At 44.6% G+C, this 23,264-nt stretch overlaps 1 protein-coding gene across 7 annotated transcripts in view; it reads left to right on the top strand.

Moving 5' to 3' along the window:
* The first annotated feature begins 2,703 nt into the window (after positions 1 to 2,703).
* The window catches only part of SRGAP3 (SLIT-ROBO Rho GTPase activating protein 3), a 263,049-nt gene continuing 242,488 nt past the window's right edge, over positions 2,704 to 23,264 (top strand). For 5 of the 7 annotated variants that reach the window (XM_011280178.4, XM_019824939.3, XM_003982448.6 and 2 more), the window contains exon 1: positions 2,705 to 3,515. In XM_011280178.4, coding sequence (XP_011278480.1) covers positions 3,449 to 3,515 — 67 coding nt within the window. In that variant the 5' untranslated portion in view covers positions 2,705 to 3,448. Of the gene's footprint in view, positions 3,516 to 23,264 lie in introns of all 7 variants that reach the window. The other 2 variants (XM_019824938.3, XM_019824937.3) reach the window with 1 other exon arrangement.

Genomic DNA, 23,264 nt, shown 5'->3' with positions numbered 1-23,264 from the left:
GGAGCCCCAGCTCTGATCCTAGGCCCTGGGGGCCCCTTTTCTTCTTTTTTTTCTCTTCCGGTTCCTAACCCAGGGCGCGGAGGGGGGATCTGTGGAGCCCCAGCTCTGATACTAGGCCCTGGGGGGTTGGGCCCTGAAAAAGAAATAACATCTGTGGGACCTCTGCCATGTGCCAGGCACTCTAAGTTCATAATCACGTTGGATCCACCATTTTACAGGCGAGGAAACGGGAGTGAGGCTCAGCGAAGGCACAGAAGGTACTCAGGGCCAGCCCCACGCTGGTAAGCAGCAGAACTGGAATTTTAATCGCCATCTGTCTCACACCAAAATCCAGCTTCTTTTGCCGCTCAGCATGTGGCCCTATACCATACCTCACTTCAGTTTCATAAAGCCTTTTATGATGTTTCTGTGGCTCAGTGCCTGTACTTGGGTCTCCCAGAAATATCTCTGGACTCGAAATTTTAGTAATGGCGAGAATGGCTGACATTCACTAGTTCCTGCCTCCAACTAGCAGCAGCAGGTTAAGTCATTTGGGCTAGTTCTCAGAACTGCCGTGGCAGAGCCAGGCAGGGAATCCTGTCTCTCATGTCCCAAGATGCGCAGTACTTAACTCTGATCTTCCTTCGAGGGTTAGTCTTGAGGCAGGGATGCTAATCTCTGAGCACATCTTTTTCAGGTAACATGTGTGGCTTTCGCTCTTTTAAACTGGTCCAGAGGGGAACCTCAGAGGGCCTGAGCAAGCCCATGGGAAGGGTGAGGCAGGGGGGTGATGGCACAGGTTGGGGTATAGTATTTGTGAACTCTGCGACCTCCTGTCTCTGGACATGAAGCTGTAATAAGCCCTGTGGTTCACCGTCTGCACTTTCCCATGTGCTCTCTCCAGGCAGATCCTATGTCTCTCCATCTGCAGGCTTAGCTCATACTGTTTGCTCCGTAGGAATATCCTGTCTCTTCCCAACCTCCCCCCTACAACCTCTGGGCCTCATGCCTGTCTGAGGAGACCCATTGCAACTGCCACCCTCTCTGGGAAACCTCAATGGACTGCAATGGATTCATTTCTGAACCCAAATCCAATCATTTATTATATAAAATGTAATGGGCAAATATAAGACTGTTTTGAGAAATTTGTGAAAATACCAAACTTGGGGGATAATACATATTAAGGACACTCTTAATATGTGTAATTCCTGTGGTCAGCAACCCTACAGTGCTTGATTTTATTTTTAGAGAACAAATCTTTTCTACCTAAGTGCATCTGAAATGTTTTTTTTTTTAATGTTTATTCATTTATTTTGAGAGAGAGTGTGTGTGTGTGAGCTTGTGCATGGGGTGAGGAGGGGCAGAGAGAAAGAGAGAGAGAGAGAGGGAGGGAGAGAGGGAATCCCAAGCAGGTTCTGTGCTGTCAGCGCAGAGCCTGAAGCAAGGCTCAATCCCACGAACTGTGAGATCATGACCTGAGCCAAAATCAAGAGTTGGACGCTCAACCGACAGCCACCCTGGTGCTCCTGAAATGGGTTTAATCTCTCTAATAGAATGCAGGCTATTTGAGCATTTGCATGGTCAAAATCTGGTGTCAGATAGCCTATTTTTTGATATGCTGGTGACCTTGGGTAAGTCATTTCCCATAATCTGTGCCTCTCTTCCATCATCTGTGAAACAGGGATACTTATACTATGTTGTTAGGTTTCTTTGTGGGGGATATCATGGGGTAATAATAATTGCTACCATTTATTGAGTGTTTACTATGTGCCCAGCACTGTGCTAAGCTTAGCTCTACATTTTTATTTGATCCTCCCAAGAGCTCCCTCAGTTTTGAAGTCCTTTACCCTACAATATTTTCTTCCCCAATAGCACTTACCTTCTTTACATTATAGTATAATTTGCTCATTTTGTTTATTCATCTTCCCCTTCTCGGGCCTCTTGCCTCGTGTGACTCCAGGAGGCACCATTCACAGTGCATTCTGGGTTCTACCATTACTGAGAATATTAACGTGAGTGGTGGGGATTTCCCAGAGTTGTGTCAAGTAGAGACCCTGGAACTGCTCCAGGAGGACAGGGATTTTTTTTCTTTTTTTAATGTCTGTGCCTATTTTGACTCTTGCTGTATCCCTGTATCCAGAATAATGCCTGACCTATGGTAAGCTTTCAATAAATATTTGTTGAAAGAATGAATTAAAGAGCCCTAAAGAGAGCCCATTTCATTGGTGAGGAAACTGAGGCTCAATGAGTTATTGATTTGGCTAAAGCTCTAAGAGACAGTGAAGCAGCTGGGTGTTTCTAGCATGTCTGCTCTCAACAGCTTTGCAAAGCTGCATGTCTGAAATGCCTGGCATTGTCCCTGCCACCCCGCAATTGCTCAACAAATATTAATGAGCTTGCCTACATGGGTCAGCCTCTCCCCTCTGCGAGACAATCCCTACAGAGTAACAAACTGTCACATAGCCATTGCTTTGAGAAATTAAACTGCATGGTGCAAAGAAAAGGTGAGACTTTTGAAGTTTTTGGAAGAAAAATTCCTAACACGATTGCTAATGGAGTTTGCAGGGGCCTCTCAGGCCTTTCCAACCCGATTCTTTTTCCTGCTGCCTTCCCTTTTGTGAGCATTTCTTCCCCTTTCTGCTTGCAATGAGTTCTGCTCTCCTGTAGGCTACAATGTGTCAGTTGTTATAAAATCCGGGAGGTGGAGCTTGGTGACGAGGTGGGTGGGGGAGCGCTCAGCCAGCCCTGCAGGGCGAGCAGTCCAGCCGTGGTTCACCGGAGCTTAAGCCTTGCAGCAGGAGAACTTCCATCTCGCTCTTCTGGCTTTGATCCTCACTGTACATCAGACCAGAGGCGCCGAAGGGAGGGAGGATGCGAGATGACCGGCCCTCTGGCAACCTGACCATCTCCTTAGCAGAGCCTTCGAAAGCCAGCCGGAGACTGACTGCACAAGCAAGGAGGCGCCGCGCCTCTGTGGATGTGTGTGTGTATGTGTGTGTGTGTGTGGGTGGGTGGGTGAGCGGGTGTGAGTGAGTGAGTGAGAGTGTGTGTGTGTATGTGTGCGTGTGCATCACGACTGTGTGTGTGTCGGTTGAGTGCGAGAGTGCACGCGTGAGTGTGTTTGTGTGCATGTGTGTGTGATTGCTCTCAGTTATTATTTTTGTGGAAGAAAAATCTTGAAAATCTGGGGCAGGTTACTGTGCTCCTAGGGGCGGTAGTTCTTCTTTTGCAAGAGGAGCTGACCAGACCAAGCTACTAGAGACATTTTTTCGGCAAGTAAAGAGAATTTTCCTCCCAGAACGAGAAGCATTTTTCTCCCCCCTGGCTCTGCAGCCGAGTAAAAGAGATTAGTCCCTAAACCCTGTGAAATCGACTAGAGCCGAGTGATTACCAGGGCTTGAGAGAGGACTGGGGAAGAAAAAGAGAAATAAATCAAACAGCCTGTCAGTGCCTTTGGCCACGTTGGAAGATGTCATCTCAAACTAAGTTCAAGAAAGACAAAGAGATCATTGCTGAATATGAAGCCCAAATAAAAGGTGAGATGCGGGCTGGGGAGTCATGCTTCCCCTTCCCTTTCCTTTTTTCTCTTGCTCTGGCTTTCTTTTACCCTTTTTCCTCCCTGCCATCACGAAATGTTGTTATGCATCAATAATCTTATTGTGAGTAGGAACAGTGGCAGCCGCACAAGTCCAGACTGGTTTCAACTGCAGAGAGCCCTGGCTCTGGGAGTGTGGATTATAGAATGGGCAGCAATCACTGCATTGCAGGTGTGTGAGGAGGATCCTACGCCCGGCTTTAGGAGTGTCGTGGATACTCCATCATCTTGGCCGTGACATGTCACTCTAAGGCCATTTTGACAGTCACTGCCTCTTCCCCCCTCCCATGCTGAAAGCCCCTTAATGTGATTTTTTTTACTATCTGCTTTTATTTTTCTTTCTTCTTTTTGGTTTCTTGTTGCTTTCCCTTGCCCCTTTCTCTGGGCTGGAATTCACATGCATGTGCACACAGAAGCAGCATCCCTGGGTTGCACTTCTTTGTCAGTGTCTCTCGGCTGGCCTGGGTTGCCATGGATTAACTGTTATGGGGCATATTGATCCAAACTAATGCAGGCATTTAGGCATAAAGAGGGAGCTCGGTGCAGAAAATGTATTCTCTCGCAGTGTGCAGCCCCAATCACCGCCCGTCTGCCTGCTAGCGTGTAGGGTCATCAGCCTTCATTCAAAGCCAACAGCTTAGTGTGCCGTTTCGGCTGGTAGGAGCTGCCTGGCTTCCGTAGCACCAGAGGAAGCCTGCCAGCAGGGTGGGATGACCTCTGGCTGCCTGTTCCAGCTTTGGGGCTACGGGGTGCACGCTCCTCTCAGAAACTGTTCCCTAAATCCGCACTAGCAAGGCGAAATAGGGAACCGAACACAGTCGCATAGACAAATGCAGGCAGAATCCTGGTTCACGCCAGAGGAGGTTCTCCCACCTTCCTGAGTTCTAGACTCAGTTTTGGCAAGGAAAATCTAAAAGCTCTATACTCACCCTTTCTCCGAGGACAGACCCTGAGGGAAGCCTGGGCCTTCGTCTCTTAGTGTCTGTTTTCTCTCTGGTCCTGGATCTCCTTGCTGCGACACAGGGTGTGTTTGTGGTCTCCCACAGAAAGACTAAAGACAAAATACATCTTCAATGGATACTGACGCCTGCTCTTGAGATTGTGGGTGGACTGTTTGAGCAAGTTGATTATTTGGGGCTCAGGTGACCTGAGGCTGCCCCACCTGCTTTTAGGTGCTTCTGCAGCTCCAGACTCAGTGACCCAGGAAGTCTCCCCGGGAGCGGCAGGGGCCCGACATCCACAGCTGCTGCACACGCTCCCGATGCTTGGGAACCTTTGGGAGGGGAGCGGCCAACAGGGGAGGGCTTTGTTTTTTTTTTGTTTTTTTGTTTTTTTTTCAGTCTCGCCAACCCTCTTGCGTCTTCTAGTCCTGGTCAGACCCGGCATGCTAATCACCTCTGGGGGTAGACCCCAGGGCAAAGGGAGCTGAAAACGTTCTCTAGGTTTCAGCTCAGTGTGGCAAACTGACTTAGGATGTTTCAGCCTTGCTGAAAATTTAGTCACAGGCCCTTTACTGGTCAGAGATTTGAACTCACCTGGCTGCATCAATACAAAAGCCCAGTTTCGGCCTTTGCAAACACACTTTTTAGGGAGTTTATGTTTTGTAAGATGAATTTGGCTGAGTATTATAGTTCTTTTTAACTGAGGTTCTCATGAAAAATGCCATACTAGAGAAGCGAATGCTGAGTTTTGGACAGTTTGGGGTTTTTGTTAGCATTGTCTTGGTAGGAAATAACGCTCGTCTTGTTTTTGGATCACTGCCACAGGGCCCGTGAACTTGGCTTGAGGATCAATGAAGCATTTATTGCTCCGGCTGATTCTTTTACTTTTTTACCTTTCACCTTTATTTTAACAACTACTTAGCAAGTCCAAGGTCATGCATTTCCGGCAGGAAATTTGTCCAGATGATCTTGTCTCTTCCAGACCCTAAGGGTCTCTACATTCTGGTTAAAGGAGTTGAATTTTATTCCTTTAGAATTGACACCCACACGACTTAGACCAGGACGTTGCTGTGCCTGAAACCGTCTGGAATCTTTTCCTTTCAAAATTCTGTTTGTTAATCATCATCATAGTTCCTGATGATGTACGCACAGGGCTCTACAGTTTCTCTGTCTGGCTCACTCCCAAACATCACTACTCTTGGCCTACACAATGTACGGAAAGTGTTTGTATGAATGAGCTCAGCTTTAGAGATGAGGAAACTGAGGCCTTGTCAGGTTGAGTGACGTGCCCAAGGTCACAAGGCCAGAAATGTGAAGGTAGCTAGTCTTCTTTCCCATTGCATTGTTTGCCTGAGGCTGGCCCTTGAAGGATTGATGTCAGTGGCAGATGGCGGTTTTGTGGTGGGGACTGGCTGTCTCTTGATCGTTCCATTGTTTACCCTCTTACTTTTATCCCTTGCCTTTGTTGCTTGCCTCTGAAGAATGTTTGACCAATCACCAAAAATAACGCCTGAAGCCTGTTTCCTTTCTCCCTGGGTATCATTTGACCAGTTTGGTGCAAACCCTTCGCCTACTTACATAGATTTGGTCCTCTGTGAATTTAGTGAGGGGCATTTTTGGTTTTTAAAAATGATACTGAGTTCTTTGTTGACTTAGTCTCTTTTATCTCTTTTTGAAGAATTTATTGACCTGAGGAGAATGTTTTAACACTCTTTTTTTTTCCCTATTGTAAAAGAAATATCAGATCCATGCCTTCTCTTGCCTCATCAGTTACCTGAATCCCTTTGATTATATATTTGCAATGCAGTAGTATAGCATGTGCTTGTACATGTCCAGTGATGGGGAACTCATCTCCTCCCAAGTCCACATATTCTACCTTTAATAGCCCTGGCTGCTGTAAGTGGTTTTTATATTCATCTATTGGTTCTATAGTATCTTCTCCTTGGAGGTTCATAGAACAAGACAGATGCTTCTTCCCCATGACTGCCCATTGGATGTTAGAGACTCTGATCATAGCCCCACTATGATTATCCTCATTTACTCACATAAGATGCTTATCTGCTGCTTAATCATCTTCACTTTCCTTTGGATTTACTGTATCCTGGTTACAAAGTCCCAAGTGCCTTTGGGTGCTTGACAGATACAATAAATGAGTGAAGCTGGCCAAGTAAGATGATTTGTGATAGTTGGTCTACCACCTCCGTGAGGGCAGTAGATGAAAGGGTGATGGTGGTTATGGTGCCCTTGAGAGCACTGTCTAGATGAGAGCTTTATGCTTTTATTTTACTTTACTTATTTATTTAAAACATTTTTTAAATGTCTTATTATTTATTTTTGAGAGAGAGAGACAGAGCATGAACAGGGAGGGGCAGAGAGAGAGAGAGAGAGAGAGAGGGAGAGACACAGATCTGAAGCAGGCTCCAGGCTCTGAGCTGTCAGCACAGAGCCCGACTTGGGGCTTGAACTCAGGAACTGTGAGATCATGACCTGAGCTGAAGTCAGACACTTAACTGACTGAGCCACCCAGGTACCCCCTTTAAGAGTTCTAGGGGCGCCTGGGTGGCTCAGTCTGTTAAGTGTCCCACTTCAGCCTTGGTCATGATCTTGCTGTTACTGAGTTCGAGCCCCGTGTCAGACTCTGTGCTGACAGCTCAGAGCCTGGAGCCTGTTTCAGATCCTGTGTGTCTCTCTCTCTCTGCCCCTCCCCCACTTGTTCTCTCTCTGTCTGTCTCTCTCTCTCTCAAAAATAAACAGTAAAAAAAAAAAAAAAGAAAAACGAGTGTTTCTAAGTTCTATATGAGAGGCTTTTGATGTGATCAGAGAAAGAAAAACAACTATCACCTCCTTTATGCTGCATGTATTGCTTCTATTAATATAGCCCAAGGATTGAATTAGTCCTTTTCACTGCCCACCCCTTCACTGTACCATATTTATTTTACATGCTATATTTCTCCAATCCACTAAGTTATTAGGATCTTTGTCAGAGAGAAAAAAATGAAATGAATTTCATATGCGTTGTTCTTGGTGACCCTGTGCTGGCCCCAGATGGACTCTATTTCCTGTCTGAGGTGCTTGCAAGTGTCCCTTTATGAATCTGTTCAAGATTTTGCTTGAGAGTGACATCACATTCTCTAGTCTGGCAATGGCAAGCTCTAACTTCTTCCCCTTTTGAAAATCAGAACAACATTTGCCCATCTCCAGTATTTTGGCACTTATCCTGTTTTTCACAGTTCCCTCAAAGATCACCGATAGTGTTTGGTAATCTTATTTGCCAGAGTTCTCAGTGCCCTGGGCTCTCATTCATCTTGCTGTCAGACATAATGATCTATTCCGCATTTATCTAGAGTTCCCATTTCCATTTCAACCTAATAGAAAATTGAAATAGAAACACAGTGATTGACTTTAGTGTTTTGTTTTGGTTTTTAATTATACATCCATAGTCATTTAGGCCATCTTCTTAATAGCAAAAGTCTAGAATTTGGGGGAAGAAGGGCAGATTTTGAAGAAGATCACAGAGAAGTGTTTATTTACTCATTCATTTATGTATTCATTCAGTAAACATTGATTATCTACTTTCTTCTTAGTCTTGTGCTGGGTGTTGTGAGAGATGCAGAGTATATGATACATTCTTGGCTTTCTAAGAGTTTTCTTGAAATGTGATAAAATCGGTGAAGGAAATGGAAAAAACAAAAACAGAAACTCAGAACACAAAAACTCCCAATTGAGCACCAGAATGAGTTTAGTCTTTATTTTTTATTTTTTTTTCTAGTGTTTATTTACTTTTGAGAGAGAGAGAGAGAGAGAGAGAGCAAGCATGAGCGGGGGAGGGGCAGAGAGGGACAGAAGCACAGAATCCCAAGCTTGCTCCAGGCTCTGAGCTGTCAACACAGAGCCCAATGGGGGCTTGAACTCACGAACCAAGAGATCATGACCTGAGCCGAAGTCAGATGATTAACTGACTGAGCCACCCAGCCGCCCCGAGAATGAGTTTAGTCTTTTTAAAAAAATTTTTTTTTAACATTTACTTATTTTTGAGAGACAGAGCCAGAGCATGAGCAGGGGAGGGGCAGAGAGAGACACACACACAGATCTTAAGTAGGCTGCAGGCTCCAGGCTCTGCACAGCTGTCAGCACAGAGCCTGACATGGGCTCAAACTCACAGACCGGGAGATCATGACCTGAGCCCAAGTCGGTCACTTAACCCACTGAGCCACCCAGATGCCCCGAGAATGAGTTTAGTCTTAAAGAGAGTATGGCATTGAGTGAATGGACGAGAACTTTAGGAACCCTCACTACTCTCAACAGGCTTCAATGAGGAAAGTATGCTGGGTGGAGAGATATTGAGGAGTAGTGGGGACTGTGGCTGATTAAGGCTCACCTAGAGGTGTAAGCCTCTGCTCAGCTCCAGTCTCAGTGCCAGGCAGGATGTGAGCCCAGACTGGTCAGTTCTTTTAGTGTTTCAAGGGCATCTGGATTTTAAAACAAAATCTCCTCATTTTTATTTTTAAGTTTTTAAAAATGTTAAAAACATTAAAAAATTGGGATGTCTTTTTTATTTTTGAGCTGTAAATTCTTTTTTAAATTGAAGGATATTTGACACACAATGTTACATTAGTTTCAGGTGTATAACGTACTGATACAACTCTATATGTTACTCTGTGCTCACAAGTGTAGCTACCATCTGTCACCATACAATGCTATTATAATATCATTGACTGTATTCCCTATGCTGTGCCTTTCATCCCTGTGACTTACTCATCCCATAAGTGGAGGCCTATATCTCCCACTTCCTTCACCAATTTTACTCATCCCACTACCCCTCTCCCTCTGACAGCCATCATTTTGTTTTGTGTATTTATGGGTCTGTTCTGGTTTTTATTTGTTCATTTGTTCTGTTTTTTAGATTCCACATACAAGTTAGATCAGGTGGTATTTGTCTTTCTCTGTCTGACTTACTATACTTAGCATAATACCCTCTAGGTTCATCCATGTGGTCACAAATGGCAAGATCTCATTCTTTTTTATGGCCAAGTAATATTCCTCTCTCTCTCTCTCTCTCTCTCTCTCTCTCTCTCTCTCTGTCTAGATCCACACACACACACACATACATACATAAACACATCACATCTTCTTTATCCATTCATCTATCTATCCATGGACACTTAGGTTGCTTTCATATTGGCTGTTGTATATAATGCTGCAATGCACCTAAGGGTGCATATATCTTTTCAAATTTGTGTTTTTATTTTCTTTGGGTAAATACCCAGCAGTGGAATTACTGGATCATATGGTATTTCTATTTTAATTTTTTGAGGAACCAACATACTGTATTCCACAGTGGCTACACCAATTTACATTCCCACCAACAGTGTATGAGGGTTCCTTTTTTGAGCTGTAAGAGTTCTTTATTCTGGATACAAGTCCATTATCAGATATAAGATTTGCAACTATTTTCCTCCATTCTGTGAGTTATGCTTTTCCTTTTTCGATGGTGCCCTTTGAAGCACAAAAGTGTTTATGTTTATGAAATTCAGATTATTTATTCTCATGCTTTTCATGTCATATCTGGGACTCGTTTGCTAGATCCTAGGCCATGATGAAAATCTCCTGATTTAAAAAATATTTTTCTTTAATGTTTATTTATTTTTGAGAGAGACAGACAGAGAGACAGAGTGCCAGTGGAGGAGGGGCAGAGAGAGAGGGAGACACAGAATCCAAAGCAGTCTCCAGGCTCTGAGCTGTCAGCACAGAGCCTGACGCGGGGCTTGAACTCATGAACTGTGAGATTATGATCTGTGCTGAAGTCGGATGCTTAACTGACTGAGCCACTCAGGTGCCCTGAAAATCTCCTGAGTTTTACATGCAACTCAAATTTTTAAAAAATATTTTTTAATGTTTTTTTTTCAACGTTTTTTATTTATTTTTGGGACAGAAAGAGACAGAGCATGAACGGGGGAGGGGCAGAGAGACAGGGAGACACAGAATCGGAAACAGGCTCCAGGCTCCTAGCCATCAGCCCAGAGCCTGACGCGGGGCTCGAACTCACGGACCGCGAGATCGTGACCTGGCTGAAGTCGGACGCTTAACCGACGGCGCCACCCAGGCGCCCTTAATGTTTGTTTTTAAGAGAGAGTGTGAGCGGTGTAGGGGCAGAGAGAGTGGGAAAGAAAGAATCCCAAGCAGGTTCTGCATCACCAGTGCAGAGCCTCACGGGGCGCTCGAACTCACAAACTGCGAGATCATGACCTGAGCCCAAATCAAGAGTTGGCGCTTAACCGACTGAGCCACCCAGGAGCCCCAAATGTAACTCAAATTTTTAAGAAACACTATTCTGCCTGAACAAACTCATCAGTAGGACAGTTTCAGCTCACAACCCACCGCTTTGCAACTTCTGGCCTGTAAGTTGAAGTCCATAAAAGGTCTTGGTGATGGAGCCTCAGCCAGTTTTCCTGTTTTATCTTTAGTTGTTTTCTCTATATTAGGCCTGTGCTCTTAAAACCACATGAGGCCAATCCCTTGTATCTGAATCCTCAGTATCCCTTCCTGGAACCTTCACATCTAGTGCCATTTGTGCCTTTGTTCTGTTTAAAGTGTCCCCCTTCCTCCACCCTTTCTTTGTCTGGGCAACTCCCGACCGTCGTTCAGTGGCTGCCAAAATGACACCTTCTTCCAACTCTCCTAGGCAAAATTAGTGATTCCCTCAGATCTGTGCTCATGGTCGTTTTGTTTCGCCAGACAGGCTGAGAGAGTGGCCGGTACGTTACTAATGAGAAGTTTTACTCTGAACAGCTTTTAGCTAACTTAGTTATTTTCCTTGACATGTGTCTTAGTCTGCTTGGGCTCCCATAGCAAAATACTGTGAACTGGGTGCTTAAACCACAGACATTTATTTTTACAGTTCTGGAGTGGAAGTCCAAGATCAAAGTACCAACAGATTCAGTTCCTAGTGTTGTAGATGGCTGTCCTCTCGCCGTATGCTCACATGGCCTTTGCTCAGTGTGGAGGTGGGGGGGGGGGCTGTCTGTCTTCCTCTTCTTTAAGGGCACTGATCCCATCATGAGGGCCTCTCCCTCATGACCTTCAACTAAACCTAATTATCTCCCAAAGGCCTCATCTACCTCCAGATACCATCACATTGTCACATTGTGGGTTAGGGCTTCAACATACAAATTTGGAGGGGGAGACACAATCTATGACAGCACCTATACTTTTTGTTCCATTGAAAGTAGAGGATTGGGGCACCTGGGTGGCTCAGTCGGTTAAGCATCGGACTTTGGCTTAGGTCATGATCTCACAGCTCGTGAATTCGAGCCCCGCATCCGGTTCTGTGCTGACAGCTCGGAGCCTGGAGCCGGCTTTCGATTCTGTGTCTCCCTCTCTCTCTGCCCCTTCTCTACTCATGCTCTGTTTCTCTCTCTCTCAAAAATAATGAACATTTTTAAAAAGTAGGGGTTTTATTGATAAAGGAAACATTCTCCATAGTTTACTGAAGTTCCTTGTTTGTTCCTGACACGGGAGATATTTATTAGTGGAGATTTGGTGAAGGCTTATGTGTTCAAAGCAAGAGAAATGTTTAATGAGGTGATGTTTGCCACAGTCATAGTAGGATGTGGCTGGGAACACTGCATTCCAGGCTTTTTGCAGTTTGGGGAAATCTGTAGATCTAGAGGTCTATATTGGCCATTTTTGGAGTTTTTACCACCAGAGTTTATTAAAGACAACCTTTTCTTTCTAGAAACCTCAATCACTCATTCATTCATTTACTCACTCATTCATTCAGTGACTGTTACAAGCCATGCTTTAGGCTATATAACTTTACTTAGGCGTGGGAGGTAATTGATTTTTATTTAGTTCCGGGTCTCAGTCATATACACAGTATCTGATTTTGTGATCTCGGTACTTCTCAGAGGTAGTCATTATTCCCATTTTGTAGACTAAAAGCTCTATCATTCAGAGAAATAAATGAAATAAGTTGCATCAGATTGTACAGGGAACAGTGGCAGAGTTAGGGTTTACGCAGAGCCTTCCTGACTTCCAGTTGTACTGTGAGGTGAAAGCCGTGTCATAGCAATGTGGCTCTGAAACCCAGGGCTCTCTTTCCTGGGGGGACCACTCTGAGATGGGTCTTTATCTCTGACTTCCTACTGTTCCTGAAACTTCAACTCCCCTTCTAATCCGACTTTTCCTGGTTCTCCCTGGATGCCACCAACTGTGTCAGATCCTTCACACCCATCCCATGGAGTCACCTTTGGCAAAGTGCCCACCGAAGACACTTCTGTAGACTTGACTGAGGCTGCCATATCTGCCTCCATAAACCGGAAAATATAGGACTGGAAATTTGGGGGTTCTTCTAGTCCCCTCCACTAGGGAGGGGAGTCCAACTCCCCCACTTTTCTTCCCTCACCCTCCAGATGTGGAAACTAATGTTCAGAGAAGGGTTCTGGTGTAGAGACACTTCGAGACCATATTTCTGTGAGGAGGAAAGCTCTCTCTGATCGGTGCATTGCTGTATGCTCATGCCTGACATCTAGTTGGTGATCAAGAAACATATGAAAAGTTGGATTGCTCCGGTGGGTGGTGTAAGGCCAACCGGTGGTGGTTGCCTGGGAGGTAGAGCTGAGTGGTACCTTGGAGAATGGGATGAGGCAAAGATATAAGAGTAAGGATAAGAGGGTCAGGAGGAGGTGAGGTTAGGCTCATTTAGAAGATGGGTCCTGTCCTTGTCACTGCCAGGAAGGGGCAGGGGTCGACTTCTTCAAGGTGCTGAGTTTTGGAACCTCTGGCCTAACACAGGACCCAGCAAGTGGTGTTCTGGGCTTGATTTCACTTGCAAATGATTCATTCCTGATGGCTTGTTGGTGTTTATAAAATACCTTGGCTGGCCAGGAGTGGGATTTTGGCTCTTTTCTCTTAATTCATATAATCATTAGGCCAATTTATGTTTGGAGTAGTGTTCCCTGAGATGTATTCATGAAATTGGATGTCAAGAGGCGTTAGGTGGGAAAAACAGTTATGTGGTCAAATGGGTCTTGGGAGTTCTAACATAAACTGAGTTGAATAGGCTTGTTTCCCATAGGACTTCTTTTTTGGGGGGGGAGGTGGAAGAGAGAGAATTCCAAGCAGGCTCCATGCAGCGTCCAACAAGGGCTCCAACTCACGAACCTAGAACTCTGAGATCATGACCTGAGCTGGAGTCAAGAGTTAGATGCTTAACAGAACCAGCCACCCGGCGTCCCTCCCACAGGACTTCTGGGAACCTTGAATGTGTTAAGTGTGAATCACCAAGAAGGGGCCGTGAATTTTCTTAAACTTATTCCATCTTGTAGATGTTTCTCATGGAAAATCGCACAAGACCGTATTCCTGAGATTACATTTTGAAATTCACAATTTGTGGATTATCCACATTCTTTCTCTTTTTGCCTTTTGCCCAGTTCGCTAATTTTTATACTTTTCTCTGAGGGCAGTTTGAAGAGGGGAAGAGGTAAAACAAATGCGTATTCAGCTCAGCTAAGTGATATTGATGTGGTGTTTTGAGGTCACTTAGAAAATGTGGGTTTTGACATCTCCAATTACAGAGCGCTCAACCATTGATTTAAATGGTAATTTGGCGACAGCTTGCCCCTGATCAATATGCATGGCGTGTGCCTGTGTCTGTGTGTGACAGTAAGGGGATGCACTCGGCTGCAGGCTGTGTTCAAGGTGCCTTGAATGGACCTCAGCACTGCCCGTGGGATTGTACGGTCAATGCCAAATGATGATGCAGAGGAATGCACGAAAGCCCGTAGCCCATACGCCTCAGAGTGAACAGATCTCAGCCACAAATTCAGGTGTATGAGAACTAGGTTTTTCTTTATTTCTCTGTAACTTGATTTCCATTTCTCATCTCTCTTTTGCTGAGGGTGGCAGACATAAATCTAAGTCAATTTGGGGTTCCTCTTGTTTTCTTCAGGGTTGTGCCCCAAGGTCCAGGGGACTAAGGCAGTGCCAAGTGACATCTGTTGTGGTTGTCATCAATCTATTTTGGCAACTGAGATAGCCTCCTTCCCTTTGGGTCGTCAGTGGTCTGTCTATGCCAGTGATCGATCCTTCTTTGTTCCCAATCTCAAGACTCTTTCCTGTGTATCTCTCTTTAGTCCTTCTGTGCTGTTTGCAAGCACTGGGAGCCATCCTGGTTCTCACATACCATGCTGGGCTGTGAGCGTCTCTGGACATTTGTCTCAGGCCTGTCTTGCCAGGCCCCACACTTGATTCCCCTCCAGTGCCTCCCTAGAGCTCTGCCTGGGGAAACGGCCCAGCTCCTGTCTGTTCCCAGATTCTGCAAATGTGTGTGGGGGGTTCCTTCATCACCCTCTTTCCTTGGGCTTGTTTGGGGTGAGGCAGGGTGCAGGCTATTTTCTTATAGATCCATAAAAATCTACATACACTTTGCTTTACTGACTCCTGGAAATCTTTATCCATGTGTAGAGTTGGGAAGGGGAAAGGAGGTTATTGGGGGTGGTATCCTGGCTCTTTGTCATCACACATTTCCTCAAAGCTATTTTGAAAGTCAAAAGCCAAGAATTGACTCCTTCTCTGCATTATCCCTGAGGCAATGAACACAGAGAGCCCTCCTTCCCTGAATCTGGTCCAGAAGCTCTTAAGGAAATATGGAAGAAACCCCTTCAGTATTTCAAGATATTGTAGTGAATTTCCTTTCTTTTCCATCTGCACCATCCTGGCCCAGACTACCATCACCTCTTGCTGGGACCATGGCAACATCCTTCTAACTCAAAGTTTCTCCACCTCTGCACTACTGACATTTGGAATTGGATTAGTTTTTGTTGTGGGACCCGTCCTGCACAACATGTGTTGTTTGATGCCTGTTAGTTGTTAGAAGTCTGTAGCACCTCCTTCCCTCCCCCAAGCCAAAAAATGCCTCCAGACGTTGTGAAGGTTCCTGGGGTGGGGGGGGGGGGAGGGGGTCGGGGGAGGGGGCGGAGTGGGGGCACGTGCAAAAGAGGCCTCAGTTGAAAGCTACTGACCTAACTGGTCTCCCTGCTTCTCTTATCCCAGTAACCTGTTCTCTGTACAGCAGCTAGCAGTAATCCTTACACAATTTAAATCTAACCAGGTTACTCTCCTGATTGCAAACCCTCCAGTAGCATCTCATTGCATAAGAGTCGAATCCAAATCACTGGCTAGGCTTACAAAGCCATGTTCTGCCCACCTTGGCCCCCCTACCTCTCCACAGTCCAAGCTTGTAACCCATTTTGGGCCTTTGCACATAGCTTTTCTCTCTTTCTAGAACCCTCTTTCCCTAGATTGTCACATGGCTGGCTCCTTCTTAGGATTCAGCTTTCAGCTCTCGTGTCACTTCCTGACCACCCAACCTTAAATAGCTGTGAAGTAACTTGGATTAGCTGATTTGAGTTCTCAGCAGAGTTCTTATGTCCATATGATATTTCCCTTGTTTATTTCTTCTCTTTACCAGAATTGAAGGTGTGTAAGAACAAGACTTTTGCTTTTTCTCTTGTCCATTTGTGTTTTGTTAGCACCCAGAACGGCCCTTAGTATATACTAGGTGATCATACTATTGGATGAATGAATGAATGATGGACTTTGCACACAAGCACATATAAATGTTCTACTTCAGGATACCTAGGATTGTGCTGGGGATTGCAGTTTAGAGGAACAAAATGAAGCTGATCTAGGCTTTCCCCCAGCCCTTACTGGAAGGTAATTCAGGAAGATGAAGAATCCAAAGAACAGACAATTGTATCTGTGCAGAGTTGCCCAACTCATTCAAGGGAATGAAGTGGAGGGACCAGGTGGCCACTTGCAGGGGTCTTGCAGGGAATCCAGTCTTTTCTGTCAATTGAGATCCTGGTTTGTATCTGAAATGGGGATACAAAAATGGATAAAATGTAGTCCCCATCCCTGTCTTGGTGTTTTCTGGGAAAGGTAGTTACAAGAATAGATTAATTGATTATAGTAAGTATAAGAAGTATCAGGACAGTGCTGGAACCATACATTCTTTGAAAACTGAGAGTGAAAGTTGACAGCTTTGCCCCGGAGAGCTGGAGAAGTTCTTATAGAAGAAAGGACTTCACGGTAGGGTTTTGAAGGATGATAGAAGCACAGCTGGTGGTAAAAGGCATGTTGTAAAGAGAGAACAGCATGTGCAAAGGCATGGGGGTTATGAAAAGGCCTGGGTACTTGGGAAATGGTGAGAAGGCTGAGGCTGAAATCCAGAGTAGACGGAATGGACTATGGGTGGTAAGGACAAGAGCTTCAAGTTCCTTTCTAACCACTGGATAACCATGAGTCTTTGACCTTGGAGATGGTGGAATAGAGTCTTCTTCTTTTTTTTGTTTTAAGTTTGTTTTTTTGTTTGTTTGTTTATTTATTTTGAGAGAGATATAGATAGCACAAGTGGAGGAGCAGCAGGGAGTGGGGGAGAGAGAGGATCCCGAGCCTGATACGAGGCTCGACCTCCTGAAACTGTGAGATCCTGACTTGAGCTGAAACCAAGAGTTGGATGCCTAACCAACTGAGCCACCCAGGTACCCTGGGTGAGAGTCTTACTTTTTCTATTACATTTTTTTCTCATTATGGATATAATACATGTTATTTTAAAAGTTTCTTAAATATAGAAAAATATAAAAAAGAAGAAAAAAAGAATTTAGAAACCACTTCCTGAGCCAGCACTATAAACATTCAGTGTATTATTATCTTCCAGACTTCATATCTCTATTTACCAAATCTGCTTTATATATATATACATGTATATATATATATATATATATATATATATATATACACACATATATATATATGTATCTCAAAAATATGGGATCACAGATCTTTAATGAAAAGTTATAAAAAAGTTATAAAAAAGCTGATAGGCAAATCATCCCAGGCTTAGAGCTTAAAATAGCATATGGCCTAAAAATAAATAGACTTTGTCAAGTACAAACATCAATCAATAAGCATAACCTTCCACGTGTTGTGATGGTCCTTTAGAGCAAGGGATTGGTTTGTTAGGAACCATTTTGTTGTGGGGATTGGCTTGTGTTGCTGTTTCTGTCCCACTGGATTTGTATAAAATTGGGGGGAACTGAGTTGACTCATCAAGAACCACTCCCCCCTCCCCACATCTGTCCTAGCCACTTGTAGCTAAAATTTCCCCCCTTCCTGGTCCCCTAGAGTCTCACTTCCCTGTTGGTACCCGGGTAGCAGTTCCTGCCTTTGGCAGGAAATATTAAAAGGAGAGTGTTGTCTAGGGCAAAGAATTTAGCCTCAACAGCAGGTGACCCTTCCCTGCTGGTACATTTCCTTTGGTCCCCCTTTCCTCATTGCTCTCTGCCAGTGTCCCTGGTCATTGGTAGTACTTGCAGGAATTCCTGATTGCCGGTCTGCTTCCAACAGTGATAACCTGCTTTCCCCTTATTTCTGATGGTCAGTGAGGCTATTTCAGAATACAGTGTATTTTAGATTAGTAAGTTTTCTGACTCTTTGTCAGACAGAAAGGCCTGAATTCCTGTAGGCGGGTATAGCTCTCACTCAGAGAAGGGAGCACCCTGGGAGGTCACAGCTCTGTAGGGGCACTTTCTAGAGCTCAGAGTGCCTTAAAAGGAATGAGAGAGACACAGAGGGAGGTGACATGAGAGGACCCTTAGCAATGAAACACCTGAGCCACCTTCAGGGACACAAAAGAGTAGGTGTCACTTCTCTGATTTTATTTGTACGAAAGAATGCAAACTGGCTGAGCAACATGGCTGCTCTCCAGCTGTCGTCTGGATAGGGCATTTGTAAGCGGAGTTGGCCATTGCATTACTTTTTACTTTACAGTGTCTTTATTTTTATCGGTGGCCTCTCCAGACAGTATGCTTTGGATCTCCCAAAGATATATCCTCTTGAGGAAACCGAGGCAGAACAGTTTCTCCCTGGCTTCTGACACCTGGTAACTGGGAATGCCTTGACCTTCTACCCTGGCTCCTGACCTTTTGCTAGGTTATGGTCTTTGGAGTTTGTTTGTCTCTCGACCCTCAGCTAATTCAGGGCTTTAGTCTGGGCATGACCCTCCTGCTTAGGCCCTACCCTGAATATCTCTGACTTGCTGGATCTCATACTTGGCATAAATTTGCCATGAAGACCCTGTGCCAAAAATGGCAGAGGCTCTACTGCTCTTTGCCAGAAACACAGAATTGTTGCGCTGTTGGGAATAGGGGGAAAGAAATGTTGAGAATGTGGTAGGCCAATTCACTTTGATTTAGCTTAACAGACATTAATTGAGTTCCTACTGTGTTCCTTGTCCTCATAGACTTTATAATTCTGCGGGGAAGACAGATTTTAACCTGTAATGGCAAAAATGTTGAGTGTTATGACAGGGTGGTACAGAGCTCCTGGGGGGACCTGAAGCAAGTGGGTATACATAGTTGAAAATAGTGTAGGTGATTTCTGATATTGATCTACAGAGCTGAACTGTATTGGCCAAGCTTATGTCATCACCATCGTTTCTTGAGGTATTTGGGATCTAGACAGCACCATCTTTCCCTTTAGAGAAGAGTCAGAAGCCATCAAAATATTGAAGGAGTCAGGAAGTGGTACTTGTAAGAGAAACATACAGTTCCTGGTATAAAAGACAAAAATGGTTCCAGAAAAGGAAGGCAGTAGTAGTTATACTCAAGATGGTAAATACGATTGTGGGATAAGTGCTATTAAGGGGAAATTAAAGCCAGGGCTCAACTGAAGAGGGCCGAAATCCATTCTGGTTGAGCAAGTTATGCTAAAGCCACAGAGGGAAGGTGAGACAAGTATGTGGACTGTGGAAAAAGATGGGGACTATGCTTTGGGTGGAACCACGCAGACATGGGTCTGAATTTTGCCTTATAGCTTATCAGCTGAATGACCTTGGATAAGCCTTTTCTTATCCAAAAAAAGAGGAGAAGAATGGGGAAGATATATCACCAGTTTTGACTTCGAAAATGGATGATAATATCTCACGTGTGTGTGTGTGTGTGTGTGTGTGTGTGTGAGAGAGAGAGAGAGAGAATTAGTTGAAGTAACACATATCAGCACACTGCTTAGTACACAGGAGCATTTACTGATAAATGAAAATGTTAGCTAAATCAGTAAGAGGGTCACCAGCATTCAGAGTCCTGGACAGGGAACCCATGCCTACAGATGAAGCACTTAGTAAGTGCAGCTGGTTGGAAAGGAGAGGAAGGTGGGGCAGCACTAAGAAACCATGAGTGCAGGTGGAGTTGCCCTCATGGGCAGCTGGAAGTAAGTCTCAGGCAGGGCTTTCTTTGACTACTACACTGTTTTTACCAATGTGACTCCTGGGCCACCTGCATCAGGATCATGAGGGAGGAATTTATAACAAATTCAGATTCTGGGGTCTTATCTCAGACCTATTGAATTAGAATCTCTGGGGACTGGGGTGGGGCCTGGGAACCTGCATTTTTAAAGTGCCCCAGGTTTTATGAACTTGAATTTTTGCGTCTGAACTGTAATAAACTCATCCATTTGACTGTCTTTGTATCTTTTTTTGAAGGCAAAAGAACATTTAGTAATTATGTAGACTGTGTGAATGAGAAAGAAAACCATGGACCCCCACTGTGTGTGTGTGTGTGTGTGTGTGTGTGTGTGTGGGTCTGTGTAATGTAACCCTGTTTTTTTAATAAAAAAAAATGTGTCTTAGGTGTGCCCTAAGTATTAGGTGTGTATAAAAAGAGTCTGATGGGGTGCCTGGGTGGCGCAGTCGGTTAAGCGTCCGACTTCAGCCAGGTCACGATCTCGCAGTCCGTGAGTTCGAGCCCCGCGTCAGGCTCTGGGCTGATGGCTCGGAGCCTGGAGCCTGTTTCCGATTCTGTGTCTCCCTCTCTCTCTGCCCCTCCCCCGTTCATGCTCTGTCTCTCTCTGTCCCAAAAAAAAAAAAAAAAAAAAAAAAAAAAAAAAGAGTCTGATAGTTTTTACTGATTTGTGATGCTGTTTACTCTTGGGGACTAGGAATGGAATGTAGGTCAGAGGTGGGGGCAGGGTGGTAGTGACAGGGAATGGTGGGAAGGAGACCTTTTTTCCTTATATTCTTCCATTTTGATTGATTTCTAAAATAATGAGCATGATTACTTTTCTAATTAAAAAAACCCACAAAGTTGACAATAAGTAAGGAATTTTATGATGCTGATGCTCAGACATCAGCTGAACTATAAAAAGAAAGAGGGAAAGAAAAGAAGACAGACACCTGCAACAGATATTTAAGTAATGCTCAACTTCGTGTGTTCCTTATATATTGTAAGAATGATGGCTGAAATGAAATACACTACTTTACTGGGTTATTCCCCAGGGGAAGTGGAAGGTGTTTGTTTCTGCTCTGTCAAAATTCTAAGTGATGGGAATAGGGGTGGAGTAGTTAAGCCCAACCATTTAATTTAGTGGGTTTATATCAGGAGCCATCATGGTACTTGTCCAGAATCTGGGGTTTAGAGTTGTGAGGCCTGATTTCCCTTTTCTGATCTGTTTTTTGAGCAAGGCACGTCTCTATTCTGCATCCTTGCTTCCTCATCTGTGAAATGAGGGCGTTATCTACCTTAAAGGCTAGTTGCTGCGAGGATCAAATGAGGTGGTGTGTGAGAAAGTAAACTCTGGAGTGCTGCAGCAATGTTAATTATTTCTATTTTTGCCTAGCTCCTCCCCTGGACATGCTGCTATTACCGTGGAGTTGTTTATGTGTCTGTCTCCCTGTGAGATCATTGAGTGCAGGGGCCTTGTTTTATTCATTCCCGAATTCTTGTGCTTAGTGCCTGCCACACAGGAGGCATTCAAAGCAAGTTCTGGAATAGCTATCAAAGATAGAAAAATACATGCAACAGTTAGGTTTAGGCTTATGAATATTAAGATGCTTTCACTTGTGTTTAAAAGAATTTATAGAAAATTCATTCAAGTCCACAACAGGAATGATACTGCTGGAGAAAGAAAAGAACTTCATTAAGGAAAATTTAATTGCCCAGTTTTCTAAAGAGACAGAGCCACATCCCTCCATCCTCATTACTGTCAAATGCAGGATGGCTGGTTCCAAGGAGGGCAAGATGAATGAAAAGAGATTGTGAAAAGGCAAATCCTGATACTCCTGAAGAAAAGTCTCCCAAGAAACAGGAATGCTCCCTGGATCACCAGTTTCCTTTATTGTCAGAGCCCGGGAATAAGCCTCCTCTGGGCGACTCAGACAAAGGCCCTCTTTGGCCTCTACCCCAGACCTTGGCCAGTAAACCGCAAAGTCCCTTATTGCCCCTGGAAGTGGGAAAACTTCCAGTTGCTTGACAAAAGTGGAAGGATTATCTGAGGCTCAACTTGGGGGCTTCAGTACCTCTAAGACCCGGGTAATTATCATGTGAATGGGCAGGGGGAGGACTGGAGCCAAGTCTAGAAAAAAGAGACCTGGGGTAGACCTGAAGTTAGGAAAGAGGGGACCAATCTCACGTTTGGTTCTCTGGATCCTTTTCCTGTACTGCCATAAATCTGCAATTTCTTCTCCCCTCTCCTATACCAGTTCAACCTGAGGGCACCATTAGATGGGTTGATGATTGTCCAAACAATTACCAGTTATTGCATGGACCATTGTCAGCCCAGGTAAAGTCTCTGTCCTGTTCAGTGTTTTAATTGAGTATTTGGATGATGATGTGAGCATGCCCATGTTGTTTGAAAATGGCAGGACACCAAGGACAGCAGGTTTAATAATTGGGAGCATGGTTACTGGTATTGAACTGCCCAAGGTTTGCAGCCCAGCTCTGCTGCTTTCTAACTGTGTGACTTTGGACAAGTCTTTTCATCTCTTGAAGACTCAATTTCCTCATCTGTAAAGTGGAGATAATAATCCCGCTTTAAAAAGTAATCTATAAGATTAAATGAGATAAAACACATAAAGCCCTCTGCCACAGTGCTTGGCACATAGTAAGGACTCAGTCAGTGTTAGCTATTGTTATTAATAATCACAGCCCTAAGAGTCACACTACAAGCTTTGGAGCCCAGTAGATTGGGCTTAGATTCTAGCTCTGTCGTTTATTAGTTGTGGGCAAATTGTCTAACCTTTCTGAGGCTCAGCTCTCTGTACTTCTGCTGACTAGGAGCAATAAATAATACCTACCTTGGGCATTTCTGTAAGGTGTTGAGGCCAGAACAGACCCATAGTAGATGTTCCATAAACAGTGGGTTACCATTAGGAGAAACAGCACATCCTATGGTAAACAGAACCAGGAAGCAGAGAGATCTTAACAGAATGGGATGAGGGACAGACTCCAGAAATATGAAGTTTAATAGTTTCTTTAAGAGAAGACCACTAACTCTTCAAGAGAAGCTCAGCTTTTTTGCCTGTTGAGCCCTGAGAGGAGTTTCTCCTATAAAAAATAGATAGAAATGTGAATAGGAGTAAGAAAAAATTGGCATTTGGCTAGGATTCTAGACCTTAGGCCCTGACCCCATCCTGTCCCTTGTTCAGGTAGCTCTTGGCTTCTCCCCAAGAGGCCAGAGGGAAATATATGATAGAGGCCACTGACGGGGCAATGAACACCCATCGTGAAGCTGCTGCTTAGCACCCCAGTGCTGAGGTCTGGTGAGCAATTCTCCCCTCGAGAACCCCTTTAGCCTAAGTGGGTTAGGCATTCAGGCCTCTCTTCCAAACCCATACTTCAGTCTTGGCTCTCTTGCTCCAGAGTAACTGAAACTGGGCTGGAGCTAGAACCTCTGACCTCTTTCTTTCAGGGAGCAGC

Source organism: Felis catus, chromosome A2 (genome assembly GCF_018350175.1).
Source record: "Felis catus isolate Fca126 chromosome A2, F.catus_Fca126_mat1.0, whole genome shotgun sequence".
Classification (NCBI taxonomy): Eukaryota; Metazoa; Chordata; class Mammalia; order Carnivora; family Felidae; genus Felis; species Felis catus.
Note: the sequence above shows the minus strand (reverse complement) of the source record. Positions and strands in the feature narration are given on the sequence as shown.